Source organism: Cebus imitator, unplaced genomic scaffold, assembly GCF_001604975.1.
Source record: "Cebus imitator isolate Cc_AM_T3 unplaced genomic scaffold, Cebus_imitator-1.0 Scaffold16, whole genome shotgun sequence".
In the NCBI taxonomy this organism is placed as follows: Eukaryota; Metazoa; Chordata; class Mammalia; order Primates; family Cebidae; genus Cebus; species Cebus imitator.
Genome location: NW_016107331.1, coordinates 301,000 through 315,527, shown reverse-complemented (window position 1 = coordinate 315,527; position 14,528 = coordinate 301,000). Strand labels below are relative to the sequence as shown.

Sequence of the window (14,528 nt, the reverse complement as noted above, 5' to 3'; positions counted from 1 at the left end):
CTTACAAGCCTACACATTAGCAAAGTACCTAGCACATAGCAGGTACATATAATGAATGCTCCCTGAAGAGAACAAAACCAGACCTGCTGACTATGTACAAGCTGCGGTATCTCTACAATACATGAAGATATTCATTTCATGAGAATGATGTGACGGCTAGAAGAGTGAACATTTATCTTTAATTATAGCAAGTCAGAGTTGTTAGATAAGACTGTAGGTTGGGGATTATTCACCAGTTACACTAGCTGATATGCATACATTATGTCTGTAGATAATGAACTGTAAATCGTTGAGAGAGAGTACAGAAAGATCAGCTAGTGGGGCATAAGGAGGGAAAACAGCAGAGTCCAGATTTCCCCAGCTCACTAAACCAGGTTTAGCATCAGCAATATTTATTTTCTTAACACCAGCTAGACTTTACCATCAGAAGTCTCAAATGACCAGGCTCATCCAGGACAAAAGGAATTCAATTGCAGCTGTGGAAATCTGTTAAACACTAATCAAAACCACAGGGAGCCATTCTATGTTCTTTCCGTCATTTAATTAAAATTTTCTTACAAACAGTAATGTCTATAAGATTTATTTGCAAAGATCCTAGTTCAAATCAATCCAAAATTTAGAATTGTAGTACGGATTGCACATTTTAAACACTTTAACAACATATGCAAATACAGTCAGCCCTCCGTATCCATGGGTAGCATTTGTGAATGCAACCAAGTATGAAAAATATTTGGGAAGGGGGTAGGAAAAGGAAGGAAGAATGGGTGCATTTATACTGAACATGTAGAGACTTTTTTTCCTTCTCATCATTATTCCCTAAATAATAACAACTATTTACATAGCATTTACATTGCATTATGTATCAGGTAATTTAGGGATGCTTTAAAGTATACAGGAAAATGTGTGTAGGATATATGCAAATACTACACCATTTTATATAAGAGACTTGAGCATCTGTGGATTTTGGTATCTGAAGAGGACGGGAGTGCCTGAAACCAATCCCTCACATATACTGAGGGACTATACACAGAAATGGACAGATGAGCACAAACAGAAAATAATTTCGTACTCACCACACAAATAATTGAGATTGAAAATAACTTAAGAGTCTAAAAAATTCTCTCATATATGAATATTATCAGTTGATTTATCTGACATAGTTGGCCAGTCACATGTGCATAATTTTAGGCCTCAGTCTACTGATTTAGAACTAAGTTTAGTGACTTCTTAATCTATCACAATAAAGCAAGTGAAAAGAAGCAGTAGTAAGGGTGGGGACATTGAAAACTGAGAAAACAGTGACAGTGAAGGAGTCCACACCATGATAAATCCTGGGTTTTATTATGAAATGTCACAATACTGTAGAGACATGGCACCCTACACACTTACCCATCCCTGTTGCACAGTATTACCGAATAGTACCATGACCAATGCTTATAATGATGACCCAGTCATTACTAGAATATTTACTCGGCATATTTTGATTAAGAGATGCACAGCGTATAGTGGATTTTAGGAAAAATTTCCCCCCAAAATATGAAAAGCTCAGTTGTATAAAAAGTGTTACACAGCAGGATATCTAAAAAATTAATATGTGTAAACCTGCATTCCTCATAATGCCAGAGACATAAGATATTGATGTGGTTAGCTTGCTTAATCACAAATGAACGTGATTCCAAGATTCTCTGTACTATCTAAATAATCAAGCATAGTAAGCAGATTTAGTTCAGTTCTAGATGGTAACTATAGCCTCGGTCTCATCTAAAAGCAAAGACTTTCACAGAAAAAAAAAAACACCTCAACAATGTCCATATATAAATTTTATTGCATTTGACATCATACAAAAATTTGAGCTTAAAGAAAATGAAAATGTGCACCTTTTATAAGTCAAAGAAAAGCAAAAGTTTTAGCATTTGGTCTGGAAAAAAAATACGTCAGAGGTACAAACTGTACTACAGTAGGTCTAAAAAATGTTGGACATAGTCCTTTTGAAAAAGTTAAAACTGTTTTCAAGATTACTTTTTATATTTAAATTTACAGGCACTGACCAATTTACAAATATTTACATACATCAAAAACAACCTTAATAAACACTGTAGCTTTTTTATTTTTAGCAGCCACCACTACTTCTTCCATGTGAAAAAAGAAATACTAAAAAGATTTTTTACAAACATTAAGCCTTTATTTATAATAATTTTATTGTGTCTTACCTAAAACATTTTGTAGTGGCTTACTGCCTAAAAATTCCAGTTTAGATTATAATCCTATAATTGTACACAGAAAAATATCTGATACTACAAACAGGATATAATCTTAACTTTGATCTCTCAGTTTCTGTTGCTTCATGTCACAAAGAAAATAGAGCAGGAAAACAGCAAGTAAAGCAGAAGTGCACATTGCACTAAGCTATCATAAAGCACAGGAAACAATCTTTTCAAAATGTCTACACTGAACTGATTCTTTGAAACAATTCTCTAAGAGTTGGTACTCCTATTACTACAGTGCAAAATGTATTGTTCTTTCAATACAAAATTTTAAAGCAATCTCAAGAGTGCATCAAAAGCCTGTGAAGTACTAGTGAAATGCTAATACAGACACACCCAAAGCCTCAGTCTATCCTAGTGAGTCAAGCAAAGACTTAAGGCAATTGTTCAGTATTTCATGACTCTGCAGTGATGTCACTGAAGTGAAAGATTTTGTTTTGCTTCAAGTAACTGAACAACTGACTTGAATCTTCACTTTACTAGAACAGACTTAGACAACAAACTAGCTAATGTAGGTTATACTTTAAGCACGTATGAATTAGATCCTTTCCAAAATTCCACACATCTCAGGATTAGCATGTGGTACCATTAATTGAGGTTATATCAAAAACTTTTTATTTGTTCAGGTAATTTCCCAAAATATATTTTATCTGATCACCTGAAAATTCATGCCATAATATTACTAATCATCAATGTAAACATTTTCAAAAATACATTTTTAAATCAAAGGGTTTTATTAGGAAATGTCATAATAAAATATGCAATCTTTGTATGTCTTTTTAAAAATAAAACATGAAAACAAGAACTATGAAAAAAGAAACTATGATGCAGGTAAACATAATGTATTATGATGAAACTATTGTTCTTTATTTCTTGGAATAATTTATTAAGAAACAGAGGCCAGTTATCTTTTCTGGATAGCAGCTCTTATGGGTAGTATACTGTTCAAATCTCTCTTGTTTTTCAATCTGTGCCATGACTGGGAGAGAAAGAAAAATCATTCTTAAAACCTAAAATTAAGGCAGAACAAAAGACTAAGAGTTTAAAAGAATGTTAACAGTGGTTCTCTTTAGGTATAAAATTTTGAATAATTTTTTTCTTCAAGTCTTTTCTTTTTCTGAGATAGGGTCTTGCTCTGCTGCCCAACCTGGAGTGCAGCGGTACAATCTTGGTTCACTACAACCTCCGCCTCCCAGGCTCAAGATATCCTCCCACGGCCTCGTGAGTAGATGGGATTACAGGTGTGTGCCACCACATTCAGATAATTTAAAAAATTTTTTGTAGAGACAAGGTCTCACTGTATTGCCCAGTCTGGTTCTCTGAGTTTTCATTTTCCAAGTTTTTAACAAAGTATAAGAAAAGAAAATGTTATTTTAAAACTCTGTACTTTTATGGTTCCAATTCATTATTAAAGAAATGGGCACATAGGTGGTACTGAAATACAACTGACAATATTAATATTTATTCATGAGTTAATTTGATTTAAAATAGCAAGGTAATTAAGACAAAACCTTTGGATTTGAGAGGAGAGGATTATTTCAATTATTTGACTGACTGTCTTACATCTTCATTAGCTTTTTTCATTAAAAATATTTATGAGGCTGGGTATGGTGTCTCATGCCTATAATTGCAGAACTCTGAGAGGCTGAGGTAGGCAGATCACTTGAGCCCAGGAGCTCAAGACCAGCCTGGGCAACATGGTGAAACCCTGTCTGTACAAAAAATACAAAAATTAGCTGGGTATGGTGGTACCATACCCAGCACTCAGGAGGCTGAGGTGGAAGGATCATTGAGCCTGGGCGGCTGAGGCGGCATGAGTCTGGTGACAGAGCAAGACCCTGTCTAAAAAAAAAAAAAAAATAGTATTTATGAAGGACAGAGTAAATTTACAAGAAGGCACTTTATGTATGCCTCTGGAAAAGAACAGTGATTTGAATTTATAAGGAGAAGAAACTTGTTCACAAGTTAAAAATCTGGCTACTTGGTGACTGCAGATCTTTGTATTCTAGTCTCACTTCAATTGTTCCATTGACTAAAAGTATCGGTTTTACAACTAAACAATCCTAAATGAAAGCTCACTCATCAATAAGAACAGCAATGTAGCAATGCTATTTTTGCCTTCTCAATTTAATCTGATAGACAAAAATATTCTCTCTTGGATATCTGTTTTAAAGTTAAAGAATTTCTTTTCTGGTTGCCAAATTAAGAAAGCCTCATTTGAAGGATAGCTTGTAATAGAATACTATCTATCTATCTATCTATCTATCTACCTACCTACCTGAAACAGGGTCTCATTCTACTGCTCAGGCTGGAGTACAGTGGCACAATCACAGCTCACTGCAGCCTCGACCTCCTAGGCTCACGGCCATCCTCCCCAGTCAGCCTCCCCAGTAGCTAAGGCACAGATGAGCACCAGTATACCCAGGAATGGGTGGGTGGGTGGGTGGGTGGGTGTGTGTGTGTGTGTGTGTGTGTGTGTGTGTGTGAACTATGTCTTGTTATGTGTCGTTGAGGCTGGTCTTAAACTCCTGGCTGCCTTGGCCTCCCAAAGTGTTCAGATTACAGGTGTTAACCACTGCACATGACCATTATTTTATTTTATGTATGTATGTATGTATGTATGTATGTATGTATGTATGTAGAGGTGGGTCTCACTCTGTCGTCTAGGCTTGAAGTGCAGCAACTTGATAATAGCCCACTGTAGCCTTGAATTCCTGGGCTCCAGTGATACTCATGCCTCAATACTTGCATTTTAAATTATCATTAAATAAAGTCTACTTGTATGTCTAGATAATAAAAAAGTATGCCTCAGCCGGGGATAGTGGCTCACGCCTATAATCCCAGCACTTTGGGAGGCAAGGTGGGCAGATCGATCACCTGAGGTCGGGAGTTCAAAACCAACCTGGCCAACATGGTGAAACCCCATCTCTATCAAAAATACAAAAATTAGCCAGGTGTGATGGCAGGTGCCTGTAATCCCAGCTACTTGTGAGGCTGAGGAAGGAGAATCGCTTGAACCCGGGAGGCAGACTTTGCAGTGAGCCAAGATCATGCCACTGTACTCCAGCCTGGGTGACAGAGCAAGACTCTGTCTCAAAAAAAAAAAAGATGCCTCTAAAATGATCTCTGCAGTTCTCTCATCTTTTTCTTCCATAAAGCTTTCTCTCCCCTCCAAGTCTTAATACATACATCAACGCATTTCTGAAATGTGTTGTGGAAGTCCTTGAAGATAAAGACCACATCTAGCAACCTCACTGATGAATAAATTCATACTATGGACACAGACATAATTTTTTGTTAACTGTCCAAAATATAAACAAAGATCAAATGGCACTCTAATTCCTGTGACAGTGGGGTATACAGAAGAAAAAGCATGGATTACACATCAGCTTCGTTGTAAGGCCACAATAAATTCCCTGATATACTAAGGAGGTCAAAGAGTCCATTAGGTTTTACTTACTCACTTTGGAAATTTAATAAGGTCACTATGAAAATACTTATTAGGGCATGGCACGGTGGCTCACACCTGTAATCCCAACACTTTGGGAGGCCCAGGTGGGTGAATCACCTGACGAGAGGAGTTCAAGACTAGCCTGACCAACATGTTGAAATCCTGTCTCTATGTAAACAAAAAATCAAACAACAAAATTAGCCAGGTGTAGTGGCACAGGTCTATAATCCCAGCTACTTTGGAGGCTAAGGCAAGAGAATCCCTTGAACCTGGGAGGTGAAGGTTGCTGAGACTGTGCCACTGCACTCCAGCCTGGGCAAGAGGAGTGAAATTCCATCTCAAAAAAAGAAAAAAGAAAATGCTTATTTCCATGAAATGAAAGCAATGTGAATAAAAACAGAGCCAGATCTCTTTGAAAGAAAAGTTTATCTAAATTCAAACAATAAGTTCCCTATTGTGCTAGATTAGTAGATTCACAAAGAGAAACCAGGACTGTTCTGTCCTATTACATATATTTTGTTTCCTTTTTAAAGCATACTGGTGTACTACTGTTTCTAGGGTTGATCTAATGCATTGTTTACCTTTAAAAATTGATCCTTGATCATGTCAAATTTCTGCTTTTCGTGCACCGCTCTGGCTGTATTTGTTCCATCAAAAGGTTCTGCAATGTTAAATGAACATGTAAAAAAAATATTAAAATGAGAGCTACAGTTTCTTTTTTAGGTTTGACACTGTCAATATGTGACAGTTTCTGACCTACAAAAATTGCAATTTCAGATGGGTCAGCCTAATATCTTTATTAGATTTATATATGTAGAAAAGCTTAATATAGTTATGAACTACCTAATAAGGTAGATAGAATTCAAGGGAAAGGGTGATTAAAAATCAAAGTCATCAGCACAGGTGTGTTAAGTCTAAATCATAAATGTGGATAAGATTTCTGAAAAATTACAGAAGGTCAAAGACCTACCCTTAAGAAAATAAAAAGTCATCCAAAAGAAAAAACCATTATATCTAAGAGAGGCAGTCAACATTAAATATCACAGAAAGGTAACCTTAAATTTAAACTTAAAAGCTGATTTGTCCTTTTAAGGTAGAGGTTCAATACTGGAGAAAACAAAAGACAGTACAGGGAGTTATGGCCCGAGTAGATGGTTTAGAAAAAAAATAGAGTGAAGTAACTTGCATGAGAAATTAGGCAGAAAAAGAGAATAGCAAACAGAGAGGATAGGAAAAAAAACAAAGGAACGGTTTTTATGTATGTGCATCTCCAGTATATATACCTTCCGTGATCACACCACCATCCCACTCACCCTTCACCCACAAGACAGAAGAATCCATACAGAGAGATAGGAAGAAACCAGAAGAGTACAAGGAAACTGAAAATAGTGAGAAGACAAGGATAACTAAAGGCATCAGGAATGAGATGAAGTGACTAAAATCATGCCAGCGGTAGGTAAAAATTACTAGAAATTAAGAATTTTAGCACAGAAAAGGGAGGAAAAATGCATAGAAGAACCAGTAGGACCAAATCAAGAGTATTTTTTAAGAATGAGAAGATCTGTGTATGCCTTAGAGCTGAAAGGGAAGGACTGGAGAGAGAAAGAATGAAGTTGCTGGTAAGAGGAAAGGTATAAGGGGAAAGACCTAGAAAAAGTGTGAAAGAACAGGCAATCTGATGGAAAGGTTAAACTTTAGATTTCTCATACAATCTATGCAGGCCTGTAATTTTAAATAATTATTTTGCTTAATTTTTATTGAAAGCCTATGTTAAAAAGGAGTTAACTATCACAGTACTGTGGGGTTTTTTTTCCTTAACAGAGTAAGGTCATAAGCCAAATTATACTGGATTACATAATCATTGCAATTTATAACAGTTTAGTATTCATTAGAATACAAGTAACTAAAATAATGTTCACCCAGTGCAATTTATTAGCACACCAAAGCAGGAGATTTAATTTCATATTCACAAACTTTTCAAATACTGCATATAATTCAAGATTAAAATATCTGAAATCTGTTGTTTTCTACACATGCTGATTCTCAACTACTTATACTTTTTTACCTCTAGATTTACAAAGGTCTTCAGCTTAGCAACTATGAGAACAATTCTGTCCATTGAAGTCAAGGATATTCAACTACATGTAAATTAATTTTAGAGAAGAAAATTTCTTCAGATCATTTAATTTTTAAAGCACAATCAAGTTCTAGTTATAAAAGTGCAACTTGCATTAAGTAATAATATTTTAAGTATAAAAGAATATAAAATAACTCAGGTCAATATAAGAATCATATATAAAGATTTCTTCCATCCGTAAGTCATGAAATTGTCTATCAACCACAAGTAAGAGGAATAAAGACAGCCTGAATCTTACGAACTAGAAAGGGTGAATGCCTAAATTTATATTTATTATTTTTCACAACTAAAAAAATTTCAATGATTTTTTAAAATTAATTCATTTTACTTTAGGTGCATACTATATCTGGCATTTCTTCCCACGTTATCCCTCCCTCCCCTCCCCTCCCTCCCCATCAATGATTTTTTAAATTAAAATTTTTAAATTAAGAGACTTAGAAATCACTTCAGATATAAATGTATTACTTTTAACTGAAACACAGCTGAAATTACTCAAGTAATTCTCTTAGTGCCATGATGATAACTGGAAGGCGAACAGAAAACTACCTTCTACACAGATGAATTTATTTCTCCATTCAATACCATCAGGCCTCGGAATGGCTTTGGCTTCACGAACTGAAATCATTTGACTATTCCAGCTATAAGAAGAAAAACAGTAACCATGTTAACTATTTTCATAATTCCCTTCTTATTTTTATTGTATTAGTAGTAAGGTCTACCCCAATTTTCTTGTGGAATACTGAAAACCTGTGCCCTATCCTCAGCGCCACAACCCCTATTTCCCTCCTCTATTTTTTCCTCCGTAACACTTATCATCTTCTAAGAATTTGTTTCTTACATTTACTATTTATCATATCATTCTTCATTATGTCTCCCTCAAGTAGGATCAAAGCTCCAAGATACTGGATATTTATTTATTTTTTACACTCTTCACCTAGGTGCACAGTGCATACCAGGATTTCAACACGTATTTATTGAAAAAATAAAGTAACTGGAAAAATAAGAAAGTACAAGCCAGGCGTGGTGGCTCATGCCTGTAATCCCAACACTTTGGGAGGCCAATGAGAGCAGATCACTAGGTCAGGAGATCAAGACCATTCTGGCCAACATGGTGAAACCCCATCTCTACTAAAATACAAAAAATTAGCCAGGCGTGGTGGCGCCCTACTTGGGAGACTGGGGCAGGGGAATCACTTGAACCCAAGAGGCAGAGGTTGCAGTGAGCTGAGATCGCGCCACTGCACTCCAGCCTGGTGACACAGTGAGACTCCATCTCAAAAAAAAAAAAAAAAAAAAAAAAAAAAAAAAAAAAAAAAAAAAGAAAGAAAGTACAAGTAAATAAAATAACAACTATGGTCATAGTTAACAACGTAGTAACAATCTTTTATTTGTTAAAACAGAAGTAATCTTCTAGCATTGTCTTCTGGTATTATTAAATAATTTTTGTTCATGTACATCTTTTTTTGTATGATTTGGGAGAAATTTTGAAATTTTCCAACAGAAGCAAGGAGATGCTGTTTTAGGAAAGCAAAATTAATACTCTATGAAAATATACTTTATTGCTGTATATCAGATGCAGCTGTTAAGAGTAAAACTTTATTCAAGTAAAACAATTTCTTGAGCAGGCCTGAAGGTGAATTGTTCAGTCTTTAGTATATATTAACTTCACATTTTTAAAAAAGGTTTTTCTAATAATTGTCATGAGTATTTTCTTTTTTTCAAGGAACATTTTAAAACATAGGACTACCCAGCTTGTATACAAGAGGAAACTAAATTTAAGGAACAACTGATATCATTTTTTGAGCAGTATTTAGCTTTCTCTACCATTTAACCAAGCAGAGAAAGACTATAGCTTGGGACCCTCCAACACTGACCCTACACGTCTCCTGTATTTATCAGAAAGAGAATCTGTAAGAATATAATCATGGGTCCTGTATGGCATTTGTTTATAGAAATTTGATTAATTTCTATATTAAATAAGCATGAAAAATCTTGCATCTTGTGAATTCTGATCCATGTAAAGCACCATGAAAGTATAATTTATTTTGTTCTGATCAAGAGTAGTTTGTAAGTATTTTATAAAGACAACTTTACTTTTACAATATATATATTAGGATATGAGCTTCTGAAAAATAAGTGGGTTGTCAAATGGAAATACTTAGTATCAGGTACAGTAAAATGTTTTAGATCTCTCATGTATTGCAGTTCCATTAGTAGAGACTCCAAACAGAAAGAATGCTCTATAGTTTCAAATGTCTCTACTAAAAATCAAAAAATTATCAAGCATGGTGGCAAGCGCCTATAGTCCCAGCTACTCAGGAGGCTGAGGTGGAAGGATCACCTGAGCAAGGGTAGGTTGCAGCTCATATTCCTTTACCCCCTGTATTTCCTGTAAACTTCTCAACACTGGAGTATCCAAGGATATAACCTTTGGTCCTTTTTCTCTTTTCCATCTACATATTCACTCCCTTGGTTTTTTTCAAAGTGTTTCATAGCTTTAAATACCATCTATCTGGTGACAACTCCCAAATATTTAGCTCTGTGACCTCTCCCCTAACTCTAGGCTTATATGTCCAACTGTCTACTCAGTATCTCCACTTGAATATCTTGTAGGTATCTCAATCTTAAAATGATAACAAATTCAGTAAAGCTGCAACCAAACCAGCATGGGACTGGCGTAAAAACAGACACATAGACCATTGGAACAGAATAAAGAACACCAAAATAAATCCATACGTCTACAGTGAACTCATTTTCAACAATGGTGCAAGAACCTACACTAGGGAAGTACAGTCTCTTCAATAAATAGTGCTGGGAAAACTATAAATCCATATGCAGAAGAATAAAACTAAAACCCCTATCTCTTGACATACACAAAAATCAAACCAAAATGGATTGAAGATTTCAATCTAAGACCTCAAATTATGAAACCACCACAAGAAAAAATTGGAGAAACTCTCCAGGACATTGGTCTGGGCAAAGGTTTCTTGAGTAATACCCCATAAGCGCAGGCAACCAAAGCAAATGGACAAATGGCATCACATCAAGTTAAGAATCTTCTGCATAGCAAAGCAAGCAATCAACAAAGTGAAGAGACAACCCACAATAGCAGAAAATATTTGCCAACTATTCATCTCACAAGTGATTAATGGCCAGAATGTATAAAGAGCTCAAACAACTCTACAGGAAAAAAATCTAATAATCCGATTAAAACATGGACAGAAGAGCTCAATAGGCATTTCTCAAAAGAAGGCATACAAAGAGCAAACAGGTATATGCAAAGGTGCTTAACATCACTGATCATCAGACAAAGGCAAATCAAAACTACAATGAGGTATCATCTCACACCACTTAAAATGGCTTTTATCCAAAAGACAGGCAACAATGAATGCTGGCAAGCAAACCTCATACCCTGTTGGTGGGAATGCAAATTAGTACAACCATTATGAAGAACACTTTGGAGGTTTCCCCAAAACTAAAAGTAGAACTACCATATGATCCAGCAATCCCACTCTTAGGCATATACCCAAATGAAAGAAAATCAGGATACCGAACAGAGATCTGCACCCCCATGTTTATTGTAACACTATTCCCAATAGCCAAGATTTAGAAGCAACTTAAGTGTCCATCAACAGAGGAAAGGATAAAGAAAACGTGGTACTTATACACAACAGAGTACTATTGAGCCATACAAAAGAATGTGATCCTGTCATTTGCAACATCATGGATGGAACTGGAGGACATTAAGTGAAATAAGCCAGGCACAGAAAGACAAACTTCACATCTTCTCAGCTATCTGTGGGATCTAAAAATCAAAACAATTGAACTCATGGAGATAGACTAGAATGATGGTTACCAGACGCTGGGAAGGGCAGTGGCAGGGAGAGGGGGAAGTGGGGATGGTTAATGAGTTCAAGAAAACAGAACGAATAAGACATATATTTAGTAACACAACTGGGTGACTATAGTCAATACTAATTTAATTATACATTAAAAAATAACTAAAATAGAATAACTGGATTGTTTGTAATGCAAAGGATAAATGCTTGAGGTAATGGATACCCCATTCACCCTGATGAGATTACTATGTACTGTATGACTATATCAAAATATCTCACATACCCTATAAATATACAAACCTATCATGTACCCACAAAAAGTAAAAATTAAAACAGAAGTATTTCAACAGCAAGGTGTAAGTAGGTAAGAAAAATAGTAATCGTATTTTTTTTTTTTTGAGACAATAGAGTCTCGCTCTATTGCCCAGGATGGAGTGCAGTGGCGCGATCTAGGTTCACTGCAACCTCCACCTCCCTGGTTCAAGTGATTCCTGTGCCTCAGCCTCCGAAGTAGCTGGGACTACAGGAATGCAACACCAAGCCCGGCTAATTTTTGCATTTTTAGTAGAGAGTGGGTTTTGCCATGTTGCCCATACTGGTCTCAAACTTCTGGCCTCAAGTGATCTCCCCTCCTTGACCTCTCAAGTACTGGGATTACACACATGAGCCACCACACCTCGATGAGAAATCGTAATTTTTAAACGACCATATAAAACTTTTGTAACATTTATGCCATATATTCAGGCATCCCTTAACAGTCACTTAATGTTTTGTCTTTCAGAAAAAAGAACTTTTGGCCAGGCATGGTGGCTCACACATATAATCCTAGTACTCTGGGAGGCTGAGGTGGGTGGATCACTTGAGAACAGGTGTTGAAGACCAGCCTGGCTAATATGTTGAAACCCCATCTGTATTAAAAATAATAATAGTAAAAAAAAATTAGGTGGGCACGGTGGCAAGCACCTGGAATCCCAGCTACTCGGGAGGCTGAGGCAGGAGAATCACTTGAACCCAGGAGGCAGAGGTTGCAGTGAGCCGAGATTGCACCACTGCATTCCAGCCTGGGCAACAGAGCGAGACGCTGTCTCAAAAGAAAAAAAAGAAAGAAAAGAAAAAGAAAAAAGAACTTTTTAAATGATTACCTCAAAGTTCAGAAGAAATCCTTATAGATATTTTTAACAATTGCCATAATTCTTTTATACAGCATCTAGTTTATTACCATGACTACATTCTTGGCTGTGATACCTACAGTAAAATTTCTGAAAATATCTCATTTGAAATTACAAATGTGCTATATGGTGAAGTTTTGAAACCTCTTTCCAAGCATCAACATCATTTGACCCAGCAGACTAGTTTCCTTTAATATTAAATTAAGATACAAACTACGCATCTACTATCTTGTTTCTGTTCAACAAAGCAGGTGATTTTCAGGTTATTTGTATCCAGATGCTCTAATCCTATACATGGGAGAAAAATATCTTTCTTCTGTGAATTCTTTTCCCCCATCACAAACATCCCCCAGTCCCTAATTTACATAACATAATAAACAATGTCAATACAGTCTAACAATTAAGAATGTAGTTTTGGAGTCCAGCTTGAATGTGAATCCCAACTCTCCCACAATCTAGCTATAGAATGCCATGGACAAATTTCATGCACACAAATTCCTTAAGCTTGACAGAAGTTATTATGTGGATTAACTGAAATCCATGGGAATCACTCAGCTTACTACATGATACTAGATAAATTCTCACTAAACATTAGCTATTCTTATTGCAACATCTTAAAAAGAACTCTAGAATAACCATTAAACTCTAGAATAACATTTACAGTCTATGTACTGCATACATAACTCTAGAATAACCATTAACTCTAGAATAACATTAACTTTAGAATAACATTATATACTGCATACATAATTCCAGAATAACCATTAAACTCCAGAATAACATTTACAGCCTATTTATGTACTGTATCTCATCGTCTTTAATCTTTCCTCATCTTTACATAAATGAAAGCTCCTACCTTTTTATACTTGTTGCCTGGACTTATATTCAGATACATTAAAGTAAAGTGTCATAGTTTAAGCGTGAATTCTGCCGTCAAAATTATCTGAAATACTACTCTTATTAGCTATGTGATCTTGGAGCACATTACTTCCCCTCTTCCTGTGCTTCACTGGTAAAATGGGCATAATATACAACACATCAGATAGCAATTATGTAAACGGAATTATAAATATAAATAATAATATAATAAATATATTTAGAACCATTTCCCACCTAGTAATAGCAATTTATTATTATTACTATTATTATTCCTCTATGCAAACTTCTTCAAAGTGGTATTCTATGTTAACTGTACCCGCCTTTAATTCTGTACAGTTCCTAAATCTTCTCTCTTCCTCCCTCAAGCTTTTCCAGATTGATCAGAAGAGCTGCAAATAACTCCTAACTCCACTCTATCTGGACATAGAAGTCACGTAAGAACTTTCAGTTCTGTCCAGCCTGATTATATATTCTTTGTTTCATGTTTACATATCACCTTCAAGAAAGAAAAGAAAAAAGGAAAAGACACATTCCTTGATTTGTATATCATACTAACACAACTATTCATGAAGATGCCAAGTATTAAACAGATCTTTATTAGTGTCTGTCTTAACAGTGCTTTCTACTATACATTTTAAGTTCATAGAAAATGGATGTTCCAAACTACACCTGCATAGGACCAACACATTGGGCCTATCACTACTGAAATCAACTAAAACTGGGCTTACTAACCTATACATTTATTTATTAGCTAAGATAAAATCTAATTAGCTTCCAATAATTCATTGT

The 14,528-nt window shown here is 35.6% G+C and overlaps 1 protein-coding gene across 5 annotated transcripts in view; it reads right to left on the bottom strand.

Annotated features, from left to right (window-relative positions):
- Nucleotides 1–1,807: 1,807 nt before the first annotated feature.
- Nucleotides 1,808–14,528, bottom strand: part of TENT2 (terminal nucleotidyltransferase 2) — a 67,249-nt gene continuing 54,528 nt past the window's right edge. For 4 of the 5 annotated variants that reach the window (XM_017507310.2, XM_017507318.2, XM_037731025.1 and 1 more), the window contains 3 exons: nucleotides 8,399–8,490; nucleotides 6,297–6,376; nucleotides 1,808–3,243 (listed from right to left, as the gene is read on the bottom strand). In XM_017507310.2, coding sequence (XP_017362799.1) covers nucleotides 3,169–3,243; nucleotides 6,297–6,376; nucleotides 8,399–8,490 — 247 coding nt within the window. In that variant the 3' untranslated portion in view covers nucleotides 1,808–3,168. Of the gene's footprint in view, nucleotides 3,244–6,296; nucleotides 6,377–8,398; nucleotides 8,491–12,796; nucleotides 14,236–14,528 lie in introns of those variants that run through there. The other variant, XM_037731030.1, reaches the window with a different exon arrangement.